The following is a 9,999-nucleotide window of genomic DNA, read 5'->3' as shown; positions in this document are numbered from 1 at the left end:
CAATCAAATACTGCCATCTGCTGTTTCCCTAGTAAATCACATTAAGCCTTTGGCAAAGAACCTTGGTGTTTGGTTTGATAGTAATTTAAATTTCGAGCAGCACACCACAAAGCTTGTTCAATCATGTTTTTATCAACTTAGAAATATAGCAAAAATTCGATCTATGTTAACTTTTAAGGACACCGAGACCATTTTACAGGCCTTCATCTCATCACGCCTGGATTATTGCAACAGCCTTTTCACCTGTTTAACCCAAAATTCTATTGATCGACTCCAGACTGTCCAGAACTCAGCTGCCAGGCTTTTAACCAGAACAAAGAAATATGACCACATTACTATTTCTATTTTAGCTTCATTACACTGGCTCCCAGTATGTTTTAGAATTGACTTTAAAATTCTATTGATCACTTTTAAAGCTCTTCATGGCCTCTCGCCTTGTTATATTTCTGACCTTTTAGTCCCATACGCACCAGCACGTACCTTGAGATCCTCGGGCAGAGGTCTGTTGTCTGTTCCAGAGTCTCGACTGAAAACTAAAGGGGACAGAGCGTTTGCTGTCAGGGCCCCGAGGCTCTGGAACAGCCTGCCCGAGGAAATCAGGTCGGCTGAGTCAGTGAACTCTTTTAAGTCCCTTCTTAAAACCTTTCCCGATCTTGTTTGACTTTATTTTATCCTTTTTATTGAGCTCAACACAGACACGACTAATCTTTGGGTGTCCCCCACTATGAAAATAGTTTTGGAAACTTCTCTTATTAAATGAGCATTTAAATTCAGGTTAGTCAACCTATTTAGAAACATTTAGCTACAGGCATAAGAACCTCTTAACAGGAAACTAAGACACAACTCCCTCTCAGAATATTTCAGCAATGTTCAATGACGTGGGTAGGGCCAGGTTTCATGACACAACACCAGCACACCAGAAAGTGTTTCCTCTCTGTCCAGGTAGAAGTCATCAGACTCTACACATAGTCAAATACTAGAAAACTTTAGTTATTAGCCACAAAATCTGTTCACATTTTCATCTGAACTGAAGATTGGGAGAGTGAAGCCATGGCAAGGAAGGGTTTGTTTGGTTCCTGGTTCTGTGTGCTGGTGGTGTGTTTCCTGGTCTGGCCCGGTCTGGCCCAGGTCCCAGAGCCAGCGCAGTGCCTCGTGTCCGGAATCTACAATCTGGTCCGGCTGCCGGAGAGTAAGGACGGGGAGAGCTGCCGGCTGAATTGCTTTGCAGAGCCTGACTGCCACATGGCCGTGGTGGCCAGACCTCTCACAGGCCCAGGTCAGTGTCTGCTGGTCAACTGCCTGAACCAGAGCCAATACTCATTTCCCCGAGATCCCAGTGCAGAGATCAGGGTTTACCCCAAGACCACCACTTGCAATGGTAAGATGCATTCATGTATTCTACAGTATTCTGTTTACAGCTGCAAATAGAAAATCCTCTGTCAGTAAGTCAAACTATCAAATGACTAGAGACAAAGATCAGTAACAATTTTTTAAATCAGTCCTGTTTGTCCTGAGAGTGAGCTGAAAGGGTGTCGGGCTTTCGGCACAGACTCTCTGCTCTGTGACATTCATTAAACCCGGGGGGGCTGAGTTTCAGCTGCACAAGGCAAGTTTATTTGTACAGCACCTCTCAACAACAAGGCAGAGTGCTTTACATAAGACAGAAAATCAATAAGACAAGAAACACAAGGAAATACAAAATGACACATTAAGAGTATTTACAAAGAGCAAAATGAGCTAAATGGATTTGAGTATGAAATAAACTGTCCCAAATTGAGTTTAATAAAATGAAAAGGCAAAAAGTAATGTCTTAAGTCCGGATTTAGAAGATCTGAGAGTTAAAGCAGACCTTCTCCTCAGGGGGGGGCGCTAGAGAGCCATCAGATGGGTTTTGCTCTGCTGCAGGTCACAGAATCCAGTGTGCTGCTGTCAGATCATAGTGAATTCTTTAAAGCAGACCTACTAATCTGCTTTTCCAGTCATATATTGTAGTTTTCTTACACTGTCTCTTCATGTAGGCCTTCATTTCAGCCTCTGTCTGAAACAAGCTGCAAATGCTCCTGTCTCTTTAAGGCCCCCCCTCTCAAAGCCCACTGTCTTCTGACTGGCCAAGACCTGAACCATGTTACCAGGCTGTTGTTGTCGCTGGGCGGAACAGGCAGACAGAGCCGTTGCTGAAGTCCTTCTAGACAAGTCATGCCTCTCGGCCGCCATCTTGGCAACGTCTCCGGGCAGCTTTTTCGGACTAACAAGAACAGGCTCCTGTCTGAGTGAATGGCGAGAGAGCCAGAGCTGCACTTTCACTGGTCACCCGGACATAAAAACTACATGAATAGAATCAGCAGTAAAATCTGATAAAAATGGCAGAAAAAGTTTGACAACTTTGCCCCAAACTAAGGTTTAAAAAGCGTTTTTCCCGACCGGTTATACTTCTACTACGCATGCAACACAGACCCTTACATCAGTGGAACCACACGACTGGCTGAAATATGTTTCCTACCTACCTCATTTTTTGAATCTTTGACCATATTTAACATGAACATCCAACATTATAACATTGTAGATGTCATAAAATATGGAAAAGCATAACAGGTCTCCTTTAAAGGGAATCGTAAGAGAGGGCATTTTTGAATATTTTCAATTATTTATGAACAGCTACAGTTAATTAGCATAAAAAGGTTTGAAGTGACTATAGAGAGTTTTTGTTCCCCGTTTGTTGCCCTGTGTTTTTTTAAAGTTTACCAGGGTTATATCCTCAGGAAGGCTTCTCTCTTGTAGACAGCAATTTTGTTTTTTATTAGGAAACCCAGAGGATGATGAATTCTTTAGGAAAATCCAGCTTGTTTCTGATGATAAAATCTGCAAATGTTTCTTTTCCACAGATCTCAAGAAAGGCGCACATGAAGTAGCTGAGGAGAGATGTAAGACCAAACCTATATTCATTGTAAAGTATGGCTTAATGTTTAAAACCATTTTTTTCCTTGCTTTCTGGCCAACTAGCTCACAGTAGTAACCCAGTGTTACTTCCGAGGCCAAGTGGAGCACATTATTAGCTAACAGCATAAGCATGTGGGAGTAGAAAAATTATTTTCTGTATGTGCCTTGTGAGAACGTAAAGGTTGAGAGGATAGTAGCAGGTACTGTGGGCGGGGCTAAGCAAATGGTCAATTATATTTACCTTAAAACAGAATAGTTTGAAGAAAAATAGCTGCAAATGAAAATAAATCCAAGTTGACAAGGCACGACAAAGTGATCTGTGCCGTCTCTCCGTCTGCCACCAGTTCGCTGTTATGACCTGATGAATTACAGCAGCTGTCAGTCGGGGGTTCCCAGATTCTTCTACAACAGCACCAGTTTCAGGTGCGAGCGCTTCTACGGGGGCTGCGGGTCCAACAGGAACACGTTTGATACCCAGGAGGGGTGTGAAGCCCTCTGCAATGAAAAGTGTAAGAGACCTCTCAAATATATTCAGATCGAGCTCAGTCACAGCACGTTCACATACAACAAAAAAAACAATTTTTGCATTGCGTTACTCGTTGTGTGAGTAAATATTTGGTTCACTACCTACAGCGGTATGAACCTAAAATAGACATTTTGCTGTGATTGCAATAAACGGATCAAAGTGATGCCGGAATTACGACGACATGATTTATTTTGTATGTAATCACACCGCCTGAAACACATCCGTTGTCATAAATAAGACTTAAAGGTGACATTATCAAATCAGAAACTGGTAATTACACACATAATTTTGTTAAGACCCAAATAACTCGCTAGCTAACTGGTTAACAGCTACTTAACCCTCTGTTTGGTTAAATTATCAAAATATCTTCAGTGCAAGGTTTACTAATACATAAATTTATTCCTCCATCTTGTTCCCGCCAGTCCGTTGTTATCGGCCCATGCTGTATGGTGCATGCAGATTGAACATGACCAAATTCTTCTACAACCAGTCGAGTCAGCGGTGTGAGAGATTTACCTTCAGCGGCTGTGGCTCTAATGGAAACATCTTTTCGACTGTGGACGAGTGTGAAATGCTCTGTGGTGATGTTAAAGGTAACAAAACTTTGCACCCAGTGACACAATTGACTTCAGAGCATTGAGAGTAAATGATTCATCAATACCACAGATTACCTGTAATTACAGTTATTAACATCCAGTGCCAACTACTTAATGCTTTTTTACTTTCTGTGCTATCTGCATAAGGCAACTGTAGTATGGTAACAGTGAAACAGCAGACCTGCATATTTAGCAGTCTTCATATTTATATATGACCACAGACTCTATGAAAGAAGTGGGCGTAGCCACCGTGACATCACATGTTGATTATTGGACTGCCATTTGTCGCCATCTTGGTTTTTGGAAACAGACGTGACCATATTTTGACAAGAGGGTGGTGCCTGCTAGCTTGGTTAGCAACATGCATCTGTAATTCACATTAACATGTGATATTAGCTGGGATATTAATTTTGGCTAGCGACAAACAGGCTTAAAACTAAACATACCTTACTGAAAAAAGGAATAGAGCCCTGGGGCACTCTGACATTATAATGCCTTCAGTTCTTACACACTGATTTCTATTTTTAAGACAGGGGTTTAAGTTCAGTGCATTTTCATTTGCTTTGCACATAATTTGTTTAAATATAGTCAGATACGGAAAACCTTGATAGTAACTCAAGTCTTCTGTATATTTTAAAGCAGTTGCTACAACCAATCAACCTGCTGTGGAGAAAGATAATAACACATCTGTGTTGCCAACATTATGTTCACTTTTAAAACTATCTCATCAACTCTACGACTCTAAATAACATTTTAACCTGTTGCCAGATTCAACAGCCACTGTTCCTACAGAGACGACAGAAGAACCTGAATCTACGGAAACAGGTAACTATATTTACTGTATGTTATATTTACTTGCATATGTGTCTAATTCATTCTAAATATAAACATTAGAATTGTTCATATCAACCAGACACCTCACCTTCTGTCACCAGTGATGCTACAGGGATCATTAGTATAAACAAAACATATTTTATTGCTGTGTGTCGTAGTGATGACAAAACCTTTGTGACTTTTTTGTATTATATGTTAAGTTTGAGAGCAGCTTTTTCATGTGCAAATATTCCTGTATCATACGACTCTAAATAACATTTTAACCTGTTGTCAGATTCTACAGACACTGTTTCTGAAGAGACAGGTAACTATATTTACAGTTTATAGTTTGTCATATTTACTTGCATGTGCTTTTCATTCAATTTTAAATGTAAATTAGAATTGTTGTTGTTTTAACCTTCTGTCCCCAGTGATGCTACAGGTATTATCATAAAACACTTACTTACTTAAAAGAAACTTAAAATGTTAAATGGTCTGTATTTGTGTAGTACCTTTCTAGTCTTCCGACCACTTAAAGCACTTTTACACTACATCACATTCACCCATTCATACAAAAAAATTCATACAAACAATAATGAAAAATCCCAAACTATAATAACCTTGTTGAGCCCAAATGTGTGCAGAGGCCTGACAAGTAACGGTCTTCAGCCCAGGGCCCGTTTAACACAGTGTTTCAGTGCTTTAAGTGATCATTACGTAATTCAGCATGCCTGCTCTGGTCTGTACAGGGTCTCTGTACTACTGCTCTCTGCCTCTGGCTTTCCATGTATGCGTATGGACGGGCAGGCAGGTTCTCTCCCTGCCGTATAGCTTTCCACACAGGCACGTGGAAGGGCAGAGCCACACCGCCAAATATAACTACAATGCTGCAATATCAGTCTCTGAGAAAAGTTGTCCTGACTGAAATAAAAACGATGAATTCAACAAATGTCCGTCCTCTACATGTCAGCATTCAAACCAACTACACAGAAGGGATGGACACAGGATGTTTCGTCTTTGATGCATCAAACCTTTATCTTTCTCTCTCTCCTGTTGTTCAGCCCCTACCTTTGTTATTCTGGCCATTTCCATCTTGGCGCTTGTGGCCCTCGTCGTCGTCGCCATCATACAGCGCTGCAGACGGTCTCAGAGTCCACCTCCCGACAGGTAAGCAGCCTGCGCATAACCCCTCGTGAAGGAAGAGTTTCAGTCTTCAGCGGCAGACGTGCTTTGTTCTTTACTAATCTGCTGTAAGTGGCATCGATGTGATGAGCGATACTTTGTGTTTGTACTTCACTGGTTTTAATGTGGAGATCTGAACTGAAACTTCCTCTTCCTGATTGTTAGGAGTTTGACCGCCGGACTCTGATTTAGTTGCAAAAAACTGATCAAACTGATGCTGAAGTAACGACATCATGATGCAGAATTGTTTAAATATGAAATCATGCTTTGTCAGGTCTGTCAGCAAGAAGACAAGCTTACAACCTTTAAAATGCTTGTTTTCTTAATGGAGTTGCATCGATAAGGGTTATGCTAACTTTCATAGGAAAGTACCGCGATAGCTGGAATCAAGTAACAGACACATTTGTCCTTCCTCGCTTAATTTTCTCCATATAAATATGAAGACTATCGCGACAAAGTTCCACACCAATTTCACGCTTGAGTTGAAAATCTCACACAGCATGTGTTGTCAGTTGTTATTTAGGGGGTTCCTTATGTGAATCAAGGATGTAAGGATAAAGGTGTCTGATGCTAGACAGACTGTAAAGTCCACTGAGGCAAATCTGTGTTATTGAGCTGTATAAATACTGACTTGACTTATTTTACACAATAAACCTGTATTATTCTGTTTTTTCTTTCTTTCTCTCCAGTGAAAGGAGGCAGTTGCTTTGAAATCCAGATGAGCTATCTTTTTTGGAGTCTGCGTCTGTCGAGGCGGGTCATTAAAGGGAACTCTGGTGATGTTTTGCAATTTTGTTCTTTGTCCAAAAAAGGCTCAGTAATTTCCTAAAACAGTGGTTCATTGAAGTGTCTACCAAACAAACAGGCGGAAGTGCATTTATTGGGTACTACTTTCAGAATCCACATGTGACTCACTGATGTGTTTTAGCTCTAAAAGTCCAGACTGAAGTGTATCAGGATGAACTGTAATAACTTTGTTGATCATCTGACTTTCCGTCTAGCGCCACCATCGGTGTCCAACATTTTATTTACGAATACCTTCAGGACTAATGACATTCCCATCAGCCTCAGCTGTGTTTACTGCTAATGAGCTAATGTTGGCATGCTAACATGCTAAACTAATATAGTGAACATGGTAAACATCTTCGGGCGCTTCACTCTCACTGCTTGTTTGTTACTGCGTTTAGACTTTGACAAAGTTTATCAATGAAAAAATCAACGCTTCTGAATAATTTACATCTTTTATCTAAATTATGGTGGACCCTCTCATAATTTTGACTTGAATGATTAATTAATTAAATAATTTCATTTTAGGTTGACTATGTAACAACTGTCCAGGGACTACAGATGAAGAATAGTCTTTTGGCTGATTTTCTTCAGTGTTTTATTACCGTGCACTGTCCCTTCTAAATGAAACTGATTAAATAAATAAAAATATTAATTATTATTATTATTGTATAAATTTTTTTGATCATTATTTGATAACACATTCTCGCTCCCAACTTGTCACATATGGACATTGGCGTTGTTTTTTAACGAGTAGGGCTCCACGGTCATGTTAGCAAGAATAAATATGCAACGTTCAGTTAGACTTTCAAAATAAAACTAGTGGTTAACGTTGTGAAACGTCACAATTTGGTTAGGTTTTGGAAAAGATTGTGGTTTGGGTTAAAACAACCACGTTACTTATGTCAGTTAACTTACGTAAAGCTACGTTACGTAACTACAAAGAATCTATGTTGGGAGTGAGAATGCTTTTGTGATTCTGTATTTGGGTAAAATTAAGGGATTTCCTTTTTAACAAATATTTTCCTCTGATTTTAGTTGGCTTTTCAAACCACATCTGATTAATATTATTTTTATTCTTCCTCTGTGAAGTGTCAGCTCTTGTATTGGTGAAGTTGCTGTTTCAGTCATTAGAGGAGTAATCATTCCTACACAGGTGATCTACTGAAGTATTTATAGATTTAGTCATGGCTTTCTATTATGGATCACTTATTGACTCTTGAATTGTCAGTGTTGTTGTGTGATTTTAAGGTGTGATTCATCAGTCAGAATAAAATTTGTGAATCTTTGAACTGGTTGTTTTTATTGTTTTACTTTTTACTTTGTTAAATAATTAATATTAAAACAACGTTTATTCATTAACATTTTTCATTTGATGATTAAAACTTGACATGAAATAAAAGTGAAAGAAAAGGAGAAAACAAAGGAGGATTATCATTTTGTAATAACAAGCTGAGTCTTAACAATTTCAAGTATTTCACAAAAAGTTTTATAACTATAATATAGAGAGCCTAAGTCACTCGCTTCTGAATCCGGCCCATGGGACCTTATTTTGGAAAATGTACGGTAGTCAACGGTGAGAGACAACTTATCTTTTTATTCTGTTATAATTGAGCCCTGAAATACACACATGATGTTGTTCAATTTAAAATGTAATTTTGCAAATCAAGAAAGCTGCAGTTTGTTGTAAAACAGTAAAATTACATGTCGTTTTGTGTGAATACCGTTAAATGAACTACATCTCTCGTCTCGCGCAATATGCGACACCAACATGTTAACGTGGTAATGTTAAGCTAACGTTCATTGCTTGGTTGCTGCAAGCAAGATAACTTAGCTACATTCCATGAAGAAATTTATCTCACCTGATGTGTTTAATCCAACGACTGTCTGTCCTTTTATCACCTGTCATGTGAGCTCTTTGATGTTAGCTTCAGTAACGTTAGCTTCAGTCATTGAGAGAAAAAGTTACGAGGTCACATCCGCGACTTTTGGGTTTGTGGTCTTTGTAATTATGTATTTTCACAGTCTGATACCTCAACAGTTTTACATCAAACTGTGACTTTCTTGACTACATTTTAAATTGACCATCACCATGTGTTTAATTCAAAGCACAATTCAAACGGGATCAAAATATTTGTTGTCTCCTGCCATTGACTACCGTACAATATTTTTTCTGAAGTAAGCTCCCCTTATTACACATCTGATCTTTGTCGATTTAAGATACATTTTAAATTAAAGAAGGTCGTAGTTTCATGTAAAACTGTTGAGATATAAGACTGAAAATACATAATACAAAAACCACAAACCCAAAAGTCGCGGATGTGACGTTGTAACTTTCTCTGTCAGTGACTGAAGCTAACATCAAAACACTTACATGAGAGGATGTGATAAGAGAGCCAGGAGTCGTTGGATTAAACACATCAGGGGAGATATATTTCTGCGTCGAACATAACTACATTATCTAGCTAGGAGCAAGAAAGCAATGAACGTTAGCTAGCTTTACTGCGCTAACATGTTGGTGACGTATATTGTGCGAGATGAGAGATGTAGTTCGTTGAGCGGTTTCACACAAAACGACATGTAACTTTACTGTTTTACAACAAACTGCGACTTTCTTGACTTGCAAAATTATATTTTAAATTGACCAACATCATATTTGTAATTCTGGGTTCAATTCTAACGGGATAAAAAGATAAGTTGTCTCTCGCCGTTGACTACTGTGCATATTTTTTTCAAAATAAGGTAATAAGTGAGTGACTTAGGCTCTCTATTGAACACTTACTCAATACCCAGCCCGACTGAGCGATCCTGCAGTTCAGCTTTGTGCCATCGAAGGCGACAGATCATCATCTAAGATTAATACAGCGCTTCACTTCTCTGCTCTGTTGGAAAAGATCTGCCCCTTTCATAAAAAATTTAAGCTACAAGAAGCCTGTTCCCAAGGTGCATTTCACTGATAAAACAGCCAATCACAGAGCTCCAAATTCTGCTGTGAGGATGAATTATACTTCCTTATTATACAGTCCATTTACTGTCTGCCATTTTATTCAAATGTGTGTAAATTAATACTTCACCATGTAGAGCCCTTATATGGGGGGCCACAGGAAGGAAAGACCAAAATGAAAAAATAAATGTTCTCCATGGATTGAAAATAGATCA

General features: G+C 39.1%; 1 protein-coding gene across 1 annotated transcript; it reads left to right on the top strand.

Moving 5' to 3' along the window:
• The first annotated feature begins 555 nt into the window (after positions 1–555).
• On the top strand, positions 556–8,132 carry LOC119882593 (papilin-like). The gene is made up of 8 exons (XM_038692692.1): positions 556–1,378; positions 2,883–2,921; positions 3,282–3,446; positions 3,886–4,056; positions 4,828–4,884; positions 5,168–5,197; positions 5,934–6,039; positions 6,744–8,132. The coding sequence occupies exons 1-8, from the start codon at positions 1,051–1,053 to the stop codon at positions 6,763–6,765; spliced, it is 918 nt and encodes a 305-aa protein (XP_038548620.1). The 5' UTR covers positions 556–1,050; the 3' UTR covers positions 6,766–8,132.
• The last annotated feature ends 1,867 nt before the right edge of the window (positions 8,133–9,999 follow it).

This window comes from Micropterus salmoides, unplaced genomic scaffold, assembly GCF_014851395.1.
Source record: "Micropterus salmoides isolate LMB-PRFRI ecotype aquatic unplaced genomic scaffold, ASM1485139v1 Ms_hic_scaffold_3, whole genome shotgun sequence".
Lineage (NCBI taxonomy): Eukaryota > Metazoa > Chordata > Actinopteri > Centrarchiformes > Centrarchidae > Micropterus > Micropterus salmoides.
Note: the sequence above shows the minus strand (reverse complement) of the source record. Positions and strands in the feature narration are given on the sequence as shown.

Excerpts from the sequence above, each read along its gene's own strand:
- LOC119882593 (XM_038692692.1), top strand. The coding sequence starts at position 1,051 with ATGGCAAGGAAGGGTTTGTTTGGTTCCTGGTTCTGTGTGCTGGTGGTG. Across the intron at positions 1,379-2,882 it reads CAAGACCACCACTTGCAATG|ATCTCAAGAAAGGCGCACAT; the intron begins GTAAGATGCATT and ends TCTTTTCCACAG. Across the intron at positions 3,447-3,885 it reads AGCCCTCTGCAATGAAAAGT|TCCGTTGTTATCGGCCCATG; the intron begins GTAAGAGACCTC and ends TGTTCCCGCCAG.